Source organism: Cervus canadensis, chromosome 5 (assembly GCF_019320065.1).
Source record: "Cervus canadensis isolate Bull #8, Minnesota chromosome 5, ASM1932006v1, whole genome shotgun sequence".
Classification (NCBI taxonomy): Eukaryota; Metazoa; Chordata; class Mammalia; order Artiodactyla; family Cervidae; genus Cervus; species Cervus canadensis.
Genome location: NC_057390.1, coordinates 43285766 through 43303387, shown reverse-complemented (window position 1 = coordinate 43303387; position 17622 = coordinate 43285766). Strand labels below are relative to the sequence as shown.

Sequence of the window (17622 nt, the reverse complement as noted above, 5' to 3'; positions counted from 1 at the left end):
GAGTGGGTTGCCATGCCCTACTCCAGGAGATCTTCCCAACCCAGGGATCAAACCCAGGTCACCCGCACTGCCATATTTATATGAATACTTTTAAAAATAGAAGGGAAAAAAAGGCAATTCAAAAGGAAAATGTCAGGATTATCAGGGTTTGCCACCTTTAAGGAGAAATGATATACTGGATCCTGATATCTCTCCCAGAAGTTGATTTGATCCAGGAAAACCACAGGATTTATGCCATTTCTGTTCTTAAGCCCAACACGTGCTTTTCTACTGTTTTATAGAACCCTCAGGCAATGATCAATAAAGCCATAAGACTGAATGAATTAAATACCATTCTACACAAATTTTTGAGCTATCCTTAGAAAATGCAGCTTACAGCAGGGCCAAATCTTCAACTCCAAATTCAATTCTACTTCCAAGCAATGTTGCATTTTTAAATACTCACCCTTAGGGGAGTTTTCTGGTGGTCCAGTGGTTAGGACTCTGCTCTTGCACTGCAGGGGGCACGGCTTTGATTCCTGGTTGGGGAACTGAGATCCTGCATTCTGCATGGCATGGCCAAAATAATTTTTTTTTTAGAAAATCACACTTAGAAAAAGGAGGAAAGAGCTTCCTTGAAATAAAACTATCTTATAAGGTTCTCAGTAGAATTTCACCTCAGAGAGCTCCAGAGAGAAGACTCACTAAGGAAAGTCCCACTGATCTCTTTACAGAGGTGACCCTTGATCAGGATCAGCCTGAGTGAAAATTCAGCCGATCAAGGTTTTCAGAGTCACTGCCCTTCTTTGAAAAAGATTTAACGACTTAACGTGAATGCTTTTGGTTAATCAGCCATTGACTTGGTTAAAATGCCTGAGTTTTCTGAATATCCAAAAATAAAAGAACTTAGCCCTATAAATGAGAAGCACTACCTTAATCACATTTAATTTTTGAGGAGAACAGTCTTCTCTAGAGACATCATCACAGAATGGTTAAGAGCTTTCCTCAAGGCAAATGTCTACCTAAGTCTCATCTTTGTCACTTTATTGACTGTGACTGCCACCAGTTTACTAACCCTGTCTGACCTTCAGTTTCCTCTCATGTGAAAGAAAGTGAAGTCGCTCAGTCGTGTCCAACTGTTTGCGACCCCATGGACTGTAGCCTACAACGCTCCTCCGTCCATAGGATTTTCCAGGCAAGAGTACTGGAATGGGTTGCCATTTCCTTCTCCAGAGGATCTTCCCAACCCAGGGATCGAACCTGAGTCTCCCACATTGTAGGCAGTTGCTTTACCATCTGAGCCACCAGGGAAGTCCTCTCATGTGAAATGGGGGTAAATCTAGTATGTACCTCACAGAAGTCGTATTGGAATTAAATAAGTTAAACTGTTGTCCTATTTGGTCACAGAATTACAGATTTTTATGAAATTTGGAATAGACACTTGTCAAAACTGTCTAATTTTTTAAATATTAATAAATTTGAAAATAAATAAATAAATAAATATTAATAAATTTGTCATCTTTATTTTATGTTATGTTATATTTTCTTGGTCATGCCACATGGCATGTGGGATCTTAGTCCCCCGACCAGGGATTGAACCTGTGCCCCTTGCACTGGAACCACAAAATGTTAAACACTGGACCTTCAGGGAAGTCCTAAAACTATCTAATTTTATAGATACTGAGTTTTATAGATAATTCTGGCAAATATCTATTCCAAACCTAATAGTAAAAAGATATACATGTAAACTGCTTTTTGAAAATTAATGATCACATTTTTTTTTCATTTGTAGAGATTAAATGCCCTGGCTGCAATAGTCCGAGGCACTCTTCCTAAATTACACAGAAACATCATAACTGCCTTAATTACTATTGATGTACATGCAAGAGACATAGTCACTGAGCTTGTTCAAGCCAAGGTAACTGTTTCATTCAAATAAAATCATATGTTTCTTTCTAAAATTAATGCATCTACCAAGTGTATCATTGTCATCACTTATGTAGGTGGAGGTAGTTGACTCCTTTGACTGGCAGAGACAGCTGCGCTATTACTGGGATGTAGACCTGGACAATTGTGTGGCGAGGATGGCGCTCTCTCAGTACACCTATGGCTATGAGTATTTAGGTGCATGCCCAAGATTAGTTATTACTCCTCTCACGGTAAGTTACTGACCATTAGGTTCATGACTGCTTTTTTTCCCCACCATGATAGTTCTGAAACATTTCTAAGATTAAACCTTGAAAGAATTTGCTGTGAATACATCTTCGTATAGCAGAGATTTATTTACTTTATTTGACCATGTGCCTGAATTTTTTAGTATATTTCAGTTGCTGTAGAACCTTTCATGAGTGGAGTAAGTCAGAAAGAGAAAAACAAATATTATATATTAGTGAATATATAAAGCATCTAGAAGAAACTTGCAGGGCAGGAACAGAGAATCGGATATAGAGAATGGACTTGTGGACACAGGGAGGGAAGAAAGGGTGGGATGAATTGAGAAAGTGGCATTGACATACATTTTACTGTGTGTATGGAGAAGGCAATGGCACCCCACTCCAGTACTCTTGCCTGGAAAATCCCATGGACGGAGGAGCCTGGTAGGCTGCGGTCCATGGGGTCGCTAAGAGTAGGACACGACTGAGCGACTTCACTTTCACTTTCACTTTTCACTTTCATGCATTGGAGAAGGAAATGGCAACCCACTCCAGTATTCTTGCCTGGAGAATCCCAGGGACAGGGGAGCTTGGTGGGCTGCCGTCTATGGGCTCGCACAGAGTCAGACATGACTGAAGTGACTTAGCTTTAGCTTCCTGTGTGTAAAACATAGCTAGTGGGAAGCTGCTGTATAGCACAGGGAACTCCACTTGTTGCTCTGTGATGATCTAGATGGGGAGGGGTGGGATGAGGAGGTGGGTGAGAGGGAGGCTCAAGAAGGAGGATATTAGTTAGGACTAATTCACACTGTTGTACAGCAGAAACCAACATGACATTGTAAAGCAATTATCCTCCACTTAAAAATATATTTTAAAAAATAGATAATGACCCTCCTACTTACAAATTTGTGGCCAGTGTCAGTTGCCTTCAATAATGACAGTTTAACCATTTATTCAGGATCGCTGCTACCTTTGCCTCATGGGGGCTTTGCAGCTGGACCTGGGAGGCGCACCAGCTGGTCCTGCTGGAACTGGGAAAACGGAGACCACCAAAGACCTCGCAAAAGCCCTTGCCATCCAGTGTGTGGTCTTTAACTGCTCTGATGGTTTGGACTACAAGGTACAGTCTTGGCATATGAACGCTAACATTAAGTGCTTCATGTGGCTTTCTCTGTTTGCAGTGTGACACAGCAAAAGAAGGAGAAAAAGGAGTGATGGCAAAAGGGAAAACTAGTGGGGACAGGAATGATTAAAGTGGAGTAAATAGAGCAAGGGAGAGTAGTCAACACAAGGCAGTCTGGGTGGGCCAGGTAGGAATCAAGGCCAGGATTTGTCAAATGGTGGCAAAAATGAGGTGTAAGACAGAATAGCAAGGAAATCTAAGAACAAGGAATAAGCTTACATGAAGAGAAGAGTAGGGACTTCCCTGGTGGTCCAGGGGCTAAGACTCTGTACTCCCTATGCAAGGGGCCCTGGGTTTGATCCCTGGTCAGGGAACTAGACCCCATGTGCCACAACTAAGATCCGGTGTAACCAAATAAATAAATTAATAGTAAAAGAGAGATGAGCAATTCAGAATTGTGTATTAAAAATGAAATGCATAGGAGGTGAGAATTCAGGGAAAGATCTTTTCATTGAGTAGTTCTCAAACTTTTTGATCACAGGACCTTTTTACACTCTTAAAAATTATTGAGACTTCCAAAGAGTTTTTGTTTATATGTATGGGTCATACCTGTTGATATTTTCCATGTTATAAGTTAAAATTGATGCATCTTAAATATTTATCTGTTTTAAAATAACCATAATCAATTATTTACATGTTAGCATAAACACGTATTTTGAGAAAAATAACCATTTTTCAAAACAAAAAATTTAGTGAGAAGAGCGACACTATTTTATATATTTTAAAATCTCTTGTTTGGTATAATGGAATATGACCAGATTCCCATATCTGCTTCTGCATCAAATCTTTTGAGATACATTATTTTGATTGAGTATTTGAAGAGAAATCTAGTCTTACACAGATATACACACTAAAAGAGAGGAATAGGTTAATAGCTTCTTCAGATAATTGCTGATATTCTTCTTTGAAACTATACTAAAATTTGACAAGTGGCAGTTTCTTAAAGATTATTTGTGATGTGGGAACTGAAACAACATCAATAACTTTTTCGTACTCTGCTCTCTCCTGAGAGAATGGGACTGAAAAGGCAAATAAAATTTTAGCATTATAATGAGTCCTTTGACCTCACAGACCCCCTAAAAGAAACTCTGGGACTTGCACAGGTCCCCAGATGACACTTTAAAACATGCTGTTTTAGCATGTTAATGTCTAATTTGGAGAGTTGTACATCCCCTGAAGGGTGTGGAGCAGAGGTCCTCAACCTTTGGGTCATAGACTGATACCTCCTGTCAGACCAGCAGTGGCATTAGATTAGAAATTAAGTGTACAATAAATGTAATGTGTTTGAATTGTCCTGAAACCATCCACCCTCCCCAGTCTGTGCAAAAATTGTCTTCTACTAGATCCATCTCTTGTACCAAAAAGGTTGGGGACCACTGGTGTAGAGGACCTTCCGAAAAAGACAAAGGTCATTCCTGGCAACTTCCCAACTTCCCAGTCAGACACGGGGGAGGAGAAAGACTTTTCAGTGTGAAGGAAACACTGTGCCACCTCCACCTCGTCCATCCCAATGGGGCTGGTGGAAGTGGATGCCTCTTCTAGGAGCAGAAACAAGGGAAGGACAAACCAGCTGTCAGTTCCCACACAGAAGTGGCTGACAACAGAAGCAGTTACTGACATTAGACATTAGTCCTTTTGTGGACTTTAGGAAGCATACATGAAGGGAAAGAGAGCTTCCAGTGTGCCCCAAATATATTAGCATTGAGTTCTGAAACTAGGGGAACCTGTATGTCATGCTAAAACAGCCTAGGGAATAAAATTAAGTCCCTTTTTAAAGTAATAAAATTAAGTGATTCTAAGAGAGAGCTCTGTGGGAACCCACCTTTATTGAAAAATGTCTTTTCCCCCTTTATGGAGTCCTACTTCTCATGCTCACTTCAGCAGGTAGTAACTTCAGGTGGTTAACAGAGGTGGTACAGACTGCGTAGCATCACTCCAGTGGAGACACGTTTCATTTTCTTCTTTTTGTCTCCTGTTGGCCATCAGTCCTTGTATACCATTGAAAGCTCTTCCATGAGCAGGTTGTGACTGGATGACCAACATCATTGTGAGCTTTCTGTCCTCTGTCCCCTGGTCAGGGAATTAAGATCCTACAAGCTGCTCAGCCAAAAAAGAATGCCAGCTTGGTCTTTAGTTGTTCTGTTGTTCAGTCCATCTATTTCACTTTGGTAATCTAGGCTGTATTATAATTAAGTTCCAAGAATTGTTTCTTTTTTCTGACTCTTTCTTTTTAGAGCATCTTGTTTTACTATAGTAATGCAATTTCCTCTAAAATCTCTTTGAGGATTTCATTTGAATTTTTAAATTTTTTCTATTTTCCCCCAGATTACCTCCATTTTCTTCAGAGTTGCTTATTTTGTTTATTTTTCTTCTCTCTTTCTTGATGTTGATTTTTCTTAAACATCTGTTGGTCTTTACTTATTAGTCCATAAGCATGGATGGGGGACTAAGTTGATCATTTAGAATAACTTGTTTCACCCCTGCTTTCAATGAAAGAGCTCCTGTGATCTCTGTGAGAGTGTAAGATATTTGACTGGCAGGCTTCCCATAGAGTATGTGGGCATGGGCAGCCAGGAAGCCAGAAACCTTTTATAAATACCAAAATAATAAGGATTTTTTTCTACAGTAGTAGAATTCAGTGGGTTTCACTCATGGATGGAGCTGTCTGTCCTTTTGACTCTCAATTGAGTAATGTGAAGGTCTGAAGTTATCTGTATTTTCTTTTCTCTGCTTTCGTTATTTCCCAAGTATGTCTTCTCCCAGTATCTCCTAATGTCTCCCAAAGACAGATGTCCCCCTTTCTCAACAAGGCAGTCCTTGGGTATTATGCTAGAGGGAAAATTCAGCAATGCCAGCCTCAAGAGCCCTGTTTACTCTACTTGAAATGAGGAGAGAGAAGCACAGAGAAAGGAAGGGCCCACAAACCTGATCACTGCAAGTACTCACCTTTGACTAATTTCCAAGGATTGCCCTGGGACCTTGTTTGCTCTCCTTGCATGTGTTGCTGATGGGTTCAGAGTTTCTTGGAGACTTTCCTGAAGGGTAGTTCTTCCTTCCTTCCGGCATAGGCTGAATTCTGCCCTTCTCAGCTGAGTAATCGGTATTTATGAACTTTCCATCTTCCAGGATATCTTTTCAAAACTTGCTTTCTGCTGCTGGTTTTCCTTTACACTTTGTTTTTATCAGGTAGGTGCAGGTGCAAATGCAGACACAGAAATGGAGAGAGTTCTGTCTTTCATACATGGTCATTTCAGAGAAAGGGATGTTATTCCTATGTGCTCCATTGACCACCTTGAAACAAAAAACCATTAGCTCTATTTTTAAAGAGATAGAGATATGGTATGATGCAATATTTGTACTAATGCTTAACCCAAAATTCAAGTCTCTAAAGGAACTTTCCTCTGTAGATAGCCACAGGTATGTATTCATTCTCCTGAACCACTAGGATTCTGCTGTAGAAGAAATTAACCACCATTACATTACCCTGTGTATGGGCTTCTCACATGGCACTAGTAGTAAAGAAGCTACCTACCAACGCAGAAGATGTAAGAGATGTGGGTTTGATCCCTGGATCAGGAAGATCCCTTGGAGGAGGATCTTCCACAGCAACCCACTCCAGTATCCTTGCCTGAAGAATCCCATGGACAGAGGAGCCTGGAGGGCTACAGTCCATGGGGTCGCAAAGAGTCAGACGTGGCTGGAGCAACTTAGCATGCTCAAGTGACTGTGCTTCTGCTCAGCTGTTCCTGCATGTTGCCTGCCATGTGTAGTACCTGGTAAAGATGATGAAAGTTTCCATCAGCAAAGTTTTCAAGGTTTTCTTAAGTAATTAAGTATGTCTATTCTATCTGTCAGTTTCTTTGAGAACCTGTATTTACATAGGTGAATGAGGATTATGAAAAAGTAGGTCAGATTGTCATTTTATTTAAAAATAAAAATAAGTTTCAAATCATCCAGAGAGCGGCAAAAAGATATTTCCTCCAAGAAAAAGGTGTTAACGTCTGCCATGGCCCAGGAGTCACACAAACCTATTGCTTGTTTGCAGATACCACCTCTTGTCTTTTTAATACCTCAGCTCAGAATTTAACTTTGGGAGAAGTTCAACTCTACACTACAGAGCTGAGTGGCATTCTTTTGATTTCAGATGATGGGGCGCTTCTTCAGTGGTCTGGCACAGTCAGGAGCCTGGTGCTGCTTTGATGAATTTAATAGGATTGACATAGAAGTTTTGTCCGTCATTGCTCAGCAGCTCATTACCATCAGGAATGCCAAAGCTGCAAAGGTAAGGGGCTGGGCATAGATATCATGTTTCTAGTCTGTAGATATCATGTTTCTTAAGTTTGTAGTATTCTTGCCTAGAAAATATCATGGACAGAAGAGCCTGGTGGGCTACAGTCCATGGGGTTGCAAAAGAGTCAGACGCAACTTAGCAACTAAAGAACAAGAAGTTCATAACGAACTTGCATCATGTTGCATTTTAGGAAGGACAGTGCTGACTTCAGCCTCTCTAGTCCATGTTTCCAGTGTCATTGGTGAGTACTGCAGCAGTGGAACTGAGTTGGGTGAATTAATTGCTCATCCAGGCAACACAATAAACAACTGTATGGCAGACACTGTGCTGGGACCTAGGGATATAGAGTTGGTGAGACTCAGTCTGTGCCCTCATGTAACCCTCTTATTCTTTGCTCCCCCAACACACACACACACATGCATGCTTGTACTCCGTTGCTCTTCTGTCCTCCACCTCTTATTTTCCTCTTATTTTTCTTGTTCTTGCCTTTGACATTGACTTCTCTGCTCTGTTTCTCTAATTCTGCCTCTTCTGGGCTCCACTGCCTTCCTCATGGCCCCAGTCTCAGCCTGTTGCTGGTAAAAAAAAAAAATGAGAGAGGGGTCCTGGGGGACCCAAAGGGGCCTTGACTCTCCAGAAGTCACTGGACTGGAAAAGCCAAGGAGTGTAGGGACAGATGAAGATATTAGGGTGGCTTCAGTATTTAAAATCTGTTTTAGCCCCTTTGAGCATGTTCCTGGAGAAGGATTTTGTACTGGAAAGGTGATGGCAGTGAAGGGCAGGACCAAGCCCCCCACCACCCTGTTTTGTTGACCTTGCAAAATTATGGTCATGAGGGCACCAAAGGGCAGGCTGGTATTCAGCCAGTACAAACCAGAACAACCTTGCGAGTTGTTTAATTTTTTAAATTATTTTATTTCAGTTTATTATTTATTCATTTATTTTATTATGACCAGGCCAAGAAAAAGGAAACACTTCGGGCAAGGCAGGGGCAAGGAGGCAGACAGCAGAAAGTACTTAGCCCAGAAGAGAGGGAGAGTGAGTAGGACAGAATCAGGAGGAAAACATTCCCAACAATAGGATTCAGTAGTTTTTGCTTAAATACACATCACACAAGTTTTGTACTCGAGTAGTAATTATGGGGAAGAATTTACAAATATCTGGAGAAGTGTTAACTTATAGCTTCTCTTTCTTTTCAACAGCTCTCTAGATTCATGTTTGAGGGGCGAGAAATAAAGTTGGTTATGACTTGTGCAGCCTTCATCACAATGAATCCTGGATATGCAGGCAGAACTGAGTTGCCAGATAATTTGAAAGCCCTGTTTAGACCCTTTGCAATGATGGTTCCAAATTATGCCTTGATTGCAGAGGTGAGCTTCACATTATAAAGCAGCAAAACTTTAAGCTTGTTTCTTTTATTTAGTATTTGATTTCCATCACGGTAGAAAGTTTCCATTATGAATGTACTCTGGCCAAGGTTATACAGTATTGTTTCCTCTTAAGTGTGTAGATATGATTGTTACCACTTAGAATGTTGTGTGTGTGTTTGTGTGTGTGTGTAACTGCTATATCCCCAAAGTCCAGTTTGCCGTCTGGAATATTTTAAGCCCTGAAAACTGGAATAAATAAATAAATGAACTTAATTAGCCATTTCATTGGAATTTATCAGTTTGTCTCTAGGAATTAAAATGTCTAGATTATCCTAAAAAGACTATATTATTCTCACTTCTCTTGCTGCATTATTTTCTTAATTAGAGTCAAGGGGTGTTGAGTAGAAACAATACCAATCACTAATGATGAAAGACAATGATTTGTTTCTAGTTTGTATCAATATAGTAAAAAGAAAAAATAGCCATCATTAATAAGTTAATTATTTATGTTTGTATTTGTTTCTTCTCTATTTAGGAACCTTTCTATTTAAACTGTTTTTTGTTTGTTTGTTTGTTTCTTCATACTAGCTAATAACCAGTGAATTTAAATCTTAAATGTATTTTTCTTGACACTTTTTACTGAGGTATAATTTACATATAGTAAAGCACACAGGTCATAAGGGTACAACTGAGTGAATCCTTACATATGTATTCACCTGTGTGATCGCCAAGACCAAGATATAGGATATTTTTAAGACTCTGGAAGGCCCTTCATGCTCAGTGTTCACAAGGGACACCACCTCTTTTAGAATGGAGTTTCTCAGAAAGCACATGTTTCTCCCATGGCTAGTAAATTTCTGACAACAGCTAATTTAAAATATTCCTCTAAATGAAGTAAAAGTAACTTCCTAAGAATAGAGCATGCCAAATCCTATCATTAGAAAAATTACAACTTTTAATAGTATTAATATAATGCCTACAGCATCTCATGAGTCCTGCAGTGCCCCTGTTGGTAAGATGGGGTGCTAGGCAGCTAAGACAGTGGCGTCTTCACTCTAGACCCTCTGAGGACAGGACAGTAAATGACTTGCTCATTGTCCAAAGCTGATAGGAAAAAAAACAGGCTTGAAACTCAGTCCAACATCATATTGACACCTCCTGTTCTGTACTATTGTTAAATTACTCAGTAATCAATTGGAGAAATTTAAAAATCCAGTCTTCTGAATGCTGTTCCTATTGTTGTTACAGATCAAATGAATCAGGGTCTGTTGTCAATAAGTATTTTTAATCACCTTCAGTGCCCAGAGTGCTGTGTTAATAGGTCGTGATAGAGCAATGAGCAAAACGGACACCAGCATGCAGTCTCAGCATCATCTCAAATCTCATTCTGAGGCCAAGTGCAGTGACTTGAGTAGATTATGCATTGAAAGAAGGGTCCACATCCCCCTCCATGGTCATCATTGGTTTATATAACCCAGAGTGCACAAACTTGTCAGAGGCATGGTGCCCTCCTAGGGGAGGAGGAGGCTGCACATTTTTGTATAGCTTTCCTTGACTGTCAGGGAGCCTAAAGAGAGGGCATCACTGACTCATCCCTGACTCAGATCAGGGAAGTTCAAGTCTTGCTTTTATACTCAGGCTCACAATACCATCCAGGCTTTATGATGTGAATGTTCCACACTGGGCTCTGCAGCTCCTCAAACCAAACATAACAAGACCACATCTTCATCTATAGAAAGAAAGCAAAATCAATTCTCAGACATCCATATGTAATATCCACACCACTCTTACAGCAGAAAGTGAAAAAGAACTAAAGAGACTCTTGATGAAAGTGAAAGAGGAGAGTGGGGAAAAAAAAAAACTGGCTTAAAACTCTACATTCAAAAAACTAAGATCATGGCATTCGGTCCCATCACTTCATGGCAAATAGATGGGGAAACAATGGAAACAGTGAGAGACTTTATTTTCTTGGGCTCCAGATTCACTGCAGATGGTGACTGCAGCCAGGCAATTAAAAGACACTGGTTCCTTGGGAGAAAAGCTATGACAAACCTAGCACAGCATATTAAAAAGTAGAGACATTACTTTGCCAACAAAGGTCCATATAGTCAAAGCTATGGTTTTTCCATAGTCATGTACAGATATGAGAGTTGGACCATAAAGAAGTCTGAGTGCCAAAGAATTGATGTTTTTGAATTGTGGTGCTGGAGAAGAATCTTGAGAGTCCCGTGGACTGCAAGGAGATCAAACCAGTCAGTCCTAAAGGAAATAAATCCTGAATGTTCACTGGAAGGACTGATGCTGAAGCTGAAGTTCCAATACTTTGGCCACTTGATGTGAAGGACTGACTCATTGGAAAAGACCCTGATGTTGGGAAAGATTGAAGGCAGGAGGAGAAGGGGACAACAGAGGACCAGATGGTTGGATGGCATCACCGACTCAATGGACATGAGTTTGAGCAAGCTCTTGGAGATGGTGAAGGACAGGAAAGCCTGGCATGCTTCAGTCCATGGGGTTGCAAAGAATTGGGCACAACTGAGTGACTGGACAACAACAACAACCACTTGGAGAGATCTAATATCTTAACTAGATTTTGAATACATTGGTATTATGCTACTGTGTTATTATCAGTATAATATAATCAGGCATTGCACTATATTTTTCCATTCTAGGTAATTCTATATTCTGAAGGATTTGAATCGAGTAAGATATTAGCAAGAAAAATGACCCAGATGTATAAACTTTGCAGTGAACAGCTCTCTCAGCAGGATCACTATGACTTTGGCATGAGAGCTGTAAAGTCTGTACTGGTCATGGCTGGGTAAGAAACCAAAGTGGGCAAGAGTTGAGTTCCAAACTGTGTCATGCATTACTCATACATTTCATGAGTAATTCACAGGTGGCTCTTAAAGCAACATGTTGTTGTTGTTCAGTGGCTAAGTCATGTTCAACTCTTTGCGACCCCATGGACTGCAGCACACCAGTCTTCCCAGTCCTCCACTATGTCCTGGAGTTTGCTCAAGTTCGTGTCCATTGAGTTGGTGATTCTATCTAACCATATCATCCTCTGTCGTCCTCTTCTTTTGCCTTCAGTCTTTCCCAGCAACATGATTAATAAATGTTAACTGCCACTGTTGTCATCATTCTTACCTTGACACCCCCCCTGCCACAGTGAAAGAGGGCATTTCTCTTCTTCCCTGTGAGAACCAACATAGCTGCCATTAAGCTTTGGCTAGCTTTTTTTTTTCACCTGAATGCATCCAATATAATGGGTTTCAGCATATTAAAGGCTTAACCACCATGAGCCAGGATGTGAAAGTGAAAGTGAAGGTCACTCAGTCATGTCCAACGCTTTGTGACTCCATGGACAGTAGTCTACCAGGCTTCTCTGATGTATTCAGAGAGCTATCAATTCAGGTTGGATAAAGTCTGGATTGATAGGAGGTCCTTGAGAAAATGTCCTTATCATTTTCCTCAATGCAAAGCAGCCTGTGCCTGACTTGTCCATGTGCTGTTTTGGAGATGGATGCTGGGCATGCCAGGAAAATTGTCCCATCCTTCCAGTAGGAACTGGCAGTGGGGTGCCCTCCACAGCTTTCTGCAAGCAGAATCCCTAGCCCAGAGATTTAGAAAATCATGTTCAACATTATGTACTTGCAACGTCATCTGAATTATTCCTTTAAATTTAGGTCTTTAAAAAGAGAGAACCCAGACCTCAGTGAAGATGTGGTGTTGATAAGAGCCTTGCGGGACTCTAACTTGCCAAAATTCCTAACAGATGATGCTATTCTATTCAGGTAAATGTCTAGGTGTTACAGAGAAAACGTAACTACTGTGTAAAGGTGAAGGATAGTTTATCTTCAAACATGTCAGTCTCTAGCACGGTATTATCTTTTCTAGAGATACTTTTTGCAATTTTCAAAATGCTAGTTTCAAATAAAGATACTAAAGTTTTAGCATCAATCCAATCATTTATTTTTTCAACATATTGACCACCAAACTGCATGCTATGTAAATTAGCATTTGGTTATAAATTCCTGACCTAAGAGAAGTTCCACACTCAAAAGTAGTAGATTGGGGTCTCAACACAAATGTGATTGCTTTTATCTATTTCTATTTCTAGCTTCATTACTGAGTTTTATGTTTATTCAAGTCATATATGTATGTGGTTTTAAAAATGAAATGCTGTTTTAAGTTACTCTCAGGGAAAACAACAGTTTCCTGCCCTTTACCAACTCCCACCTCCTAAAGACAATAACTTTTTAATTCATCTATTCATCCCTTCATTTTCCTATTGCTATCCATATCTTTTGGTACCATATTTGTGTCATTTCATGACTTTTCAGTTTTAGATGTTATTAAGTTACTAACAGAGAGATGAAGATATGGACACACTTCTCTCCTCACCAACCTATCCTCTGTGGGTAGTCATGTGACATTATAACCGGAGCTAAATATACAGGATTTCCATAATTTATTTCAGAGATATAAATATTACCCAAAGCTGAGCCATCTTTCCCTTGTTATTAAAGTACCTTGCTTCTTATTTTTCCTGTATTTATTATTTATCTTAATTTTTGTTTTTTATTCCTTCACCAACTTTTCTGTACCTCTATCACTAATTCATTTCAAAATTCTGCCAGAGTATAAATCTCCTAAAAATAAAGACGACCTTCAGTCATACACATCTGTCATCCTGGGATGTCTATTTATGACCTTACTGGGGATCCTCTTTGCCTTGTCCACCATCAGATCCCCTGATTGCCAGAATATGTGTCTTTGCACTTTTGGCAGAACACAATGATGAAAATTCCTATATATTAATGATTGCACACTTATGATATTGCTATAAGTGAGATTCTAGGAAGTGCATTCCTGAGATCATGGGGTATGGACATTTTAAATTTAGATAGATCCTATCAGTACGTCCTCCAAAGGCATTTTACATTTATAGATACAGATTTATGAAAATATGCATTTCTTTTATATGTTTTAGAGAGAGATACCAAAATAGTAGCCTATTTTATATACATTATTTTCTTAGTACCACTGAGCATCATTTTGTCTGTTCATCAGTCATTTATATTTATTATTCTTAGAACATTATTCTATTGTACTCTTTTACTTAGCAATTTGTGAGAAATCACGAACTTTATCTGGTAAAACATTGGAAATATTTCTCTAAGTATATAATTCACTCTAAGTTATGTTTAAAGCCTCTTACCTCACAGAAGTTTGATTTTTCCTTGTGTGTTTTTATTTTTTCACTTTATCAACTGTTCTAAAGTTATAGAATTTTTATCTTTTTGAGATAGACTTTCTTAACACAGTACTATAAATTCATTTCTTGTATTTTCTTCTTGTATTTTTCCCTTGCTCTTTTTTATTGAAGTATAACTGATTTACAATATTGTATTAATTTCAGGTATATAGCATAGTGATTGAATATTTTATAGATTACACTTCATTTGAAGTTATTATAAAATGTTGGCTATACTCTGTGTGCTGAAAAATATATTCTTTAGCTTCTTTATTTTATACATAGTAGTTTATACTTCTTCATCCACTACCCCTATCTTGCCCCTCCCACTTCCTTCTCACCACTGGTAACCACTAGTTTGTTCTCTATATCTGTGAGTTTATTTCTTTTGTTATATTCACTAGTTTGTTTTATTTTTTAGAGTCCACATATAAGTAATAACAGATTATTTGTCTTTCTCTGTCTAACTTATTTCACTAAGCATAATACCCTCCAGGTTCACCCATATTTTTTCAAATGGCAAAATTTCATTTTTTATGGCTGAATAATATTCCAACATATGTACCATACATACATTCTTTATCCGTCTGTTGGTCGACTCTTTGGTTGCTTCCATACCTTGGTTATGTAATAATTCTTGATAATGCTGCTATAAATATTAGGCATCATATGTCTTTTCAAATTAGTGTTTTCATTTTCTTCAAATATATATCCAAGAGTGGAATTACTGGATAATATGGTAGTTATATTTTTAGTTTTTTAAGGACCCTCCATACTATTTTCCATAGTGGCTGCACCAATTTACATTCCCACCAAAAGTTTACAGGGTTCCCTTTCCTCCATATCCTCACCAACATTTGTTATTTGTGGTCTTTTCATTGATAGCCATTCTGACAGGTGTGAGGTGATATCTCACTGTGGCTTAGATTTTCATTCTCTGATAATTAATGATATTGAGCATCTTTTCATGAGGCTGTTGGTCATCTGTATGTCTTTTTTGGAAAAATGTCTCTTCAGTCTAATGCCCATTTTTGAATTGGGTTTGTTTGTTTTTGATATTGAGTTGTATGAGCCATTTATATATTTTGAATATTAACCCCTCATTATTTGCAAATATTCTCTCATTCAGTAGGTTGTCCTTTCATTTTGTCAGTGGTTTCCTTTGCTGTGAAAAACTTTTAAATTTAAGTAGGTCCCATTTGTTTAATTTTGCTTTTGTTTCCTTTGCACTGGGAGACCAATTCCAAAAAAATGTTGCTATAATTTGTGTCAAAGAGTATTCTGCCTATGTTTTCTTCTCAGAGTTTAATGGTTTCTAGTCTTACATTTATGTCTTTAATCTGTTTTTAGTTCATTTTTATATAGTGTGAGAAAATGTTCTAATTTTATTGTTTCACATGCAACTGCCCAGTTTTCCCTGCACCACTTATTGAAGAGACTATCTTTTCTCCCTTATATATTCTTGCCTCCTTTGTTATAGATTAACTGACCATAAGTGCCTGTGTTTATTTTTGAGCTCTCTATTCTGTTTCACTGATCTATGAGTTTGTTTTGGGGCCAGTACCATACTGTTTTGATAACTGTCATTTTTTAGCATAGTTGGAAGTCAAGGACAGTGATAACTCCAGTTTTTTTCTTCTTTATCAAGATTGTTGTTGGCTATTTGGAGTCTTTTATATTTCCATACAAATTTTAAAACTACTTGTTCTATTTCTGTGAAAAATTGCCATTGGTATTCTGAGAGAGATTGCACTGAATCCATAGGGTAGATGATCATTTTGACAATATTGATTCTTCCAATTCATGAACATGGTGTATCTTTCCATCTGTTTGTGTCTTCCTCAGTTTCTTTCCTCTGTTTCTTATAGTTTTCTGAGTATAGGTCTTTTACCTTTGTAGGCAAGTTTATCCCTAGATATTTTATGCTTTTTCATGTAAATGTAAATGAGACTGTTTTCATAATTCTATTTCTGATAGGTTGTTGTTAGTGTATAGAAATGCAACATGTTTCTGTATGTTAATTTTGTATCCTGCAACCTTACCAAATTCGTTGATGAGTTCTAGTAGATTTTTTGTGACATCTTTAGGATTTTCTATATATAATATGATGTCATCTGCAAAAAGTGGCAGTTTTACTTCTTCCTTTCTAATCTGGGTTCCTTTTATTTCTTTTTCATATCTGATTGCTGTGACAAGGATGTCCAATACTATGTAGAATAAAAGTGACAGGAGTGGGCATACTTATCTTGGTTTGATTTTAAAGGAAAAGTTTTCAGTTTTTTGTCACTTTGGGTTTGTCATAAGTGGCATTCATTATGCTGAATTATGTTCCTTCTATATGAAGTTTCTTCATATATAAAGTTTTTATCATGAATGGATTTTGTATTTTGTTAATTGCTTTTTCTGTGACTGCTGAGATGATCATGTGATTTTTATTTTTCCTTTTGTTAGTGTGGTGTATCACGTTGATTGAATTGCAAATATTGAACCATTCGTGCACCCCTGAAATAAATTCAACTTGATCTTTGCTGTATCATTGTTGAGAATTTTTGCATGTATAGTATCAGAGACATTGACCTATAATTTTCTCTCTGGCTAGAGCTGGAGCCAGATGTGAGCCATGGCTTGTCCTGTTCTCAGTGGTCAGCACTGCCCTATTGGAGCAGGGGCAGGTCCCAAGATGCTGGAGCAGAAGCCCTGAGGGTTGGGTCTGAGCTGGTTCTCTTCCAAGTGTGTGATCTACCTCTCCCAGCATCAGTACCTATACTCTAGAGGAGGAGTGATGTAGTAAGAGGGGCCAGATTGGGTGTCAAGTGCAGGCTGAGGCAAGCACTGGGGTAGTCCCAGCACATCAGAGCTCTAGAACACTCCCGAACCACTGCCTCCGAGAGCTCCAGTAATAGCCATCCTCGCCCACTCAGATTCAGTGCTGGATCCAAGCCTGTCCTTCCCTCTTACTGTGCACTCTCCTTAGACGTAGCACCCTTCACCCTAGTGGGGAGCTGTGCTAGAGCAGGCAGTTCTGTGGCAGGTGCTCATTGTGAGCTGGGGCACAAAGTCGAGGGTGAGGATTGTGGGAAACAGCCTAGAGCCCTAGGCAGTTTCATTCTGTTTCCTCTCTTGTTCTTGGAATAAACAACTGCTCTTCACAAGTGGGATATAGGTTTCTTACAGCTCTGCTGTTAGTTTCACTGGCTTTCAAATCAGCTGAGAGGCTTGTCTTCCCAGTATCAGCTCCTAGGACAGCAGTGCCCAATGTGGTTCAAACCCCTCACTCTTCAGGGAGGATCTCCAAGCCCATGTAAGCCCCCTCCTCTTGTATGTCCCCTCCAACAGGCACAGATACCAACCTGATTGCTTCTCTCTCTTCCCTTCCTACCCAACTC

General features: G+C 39.1%; 1 protein-coding gene across 1 annotated transcript in view; it reads left to right on the top strand.

The window, feature by feature from the left end:
- LOC122442477 (dynein axonemal heavy chain 6) overlaps positions 1 to 17622 on the top strand; it is a 248413-nt gene that overhangs the window by 99411 nt on the left and 131380 nt on the right. Inside the window, exons 28-34 of the mRNA XM_043470348.1 lie at positions 1772 to 1897; positions 1983 to 2138; positions 3091 to 3252; positions 7460 to 7597; positions 8809 to 8976; positions 11649 to 11797; positions 12666 to 12773. Coding sequence (XP_043326283.1) covers positions 1772 to 1897; positions 1983 to 2138; positions 3091 to 3252; positions 7460 to 7597; positions 8809 to 8976; positions 11649 to 11797; positions 12666 to 12773 — 1007 coding nt within the window. The remainder of the gene's footprint in view (positions 1 to 1771; positions 1898 to 1982; positions 2139 to 3090; positions 3253 to 7459; positions 7598 to 8808; positions 8977 to 11648; positions 11798 to 12665; positions 12774 to 17622) is intronic.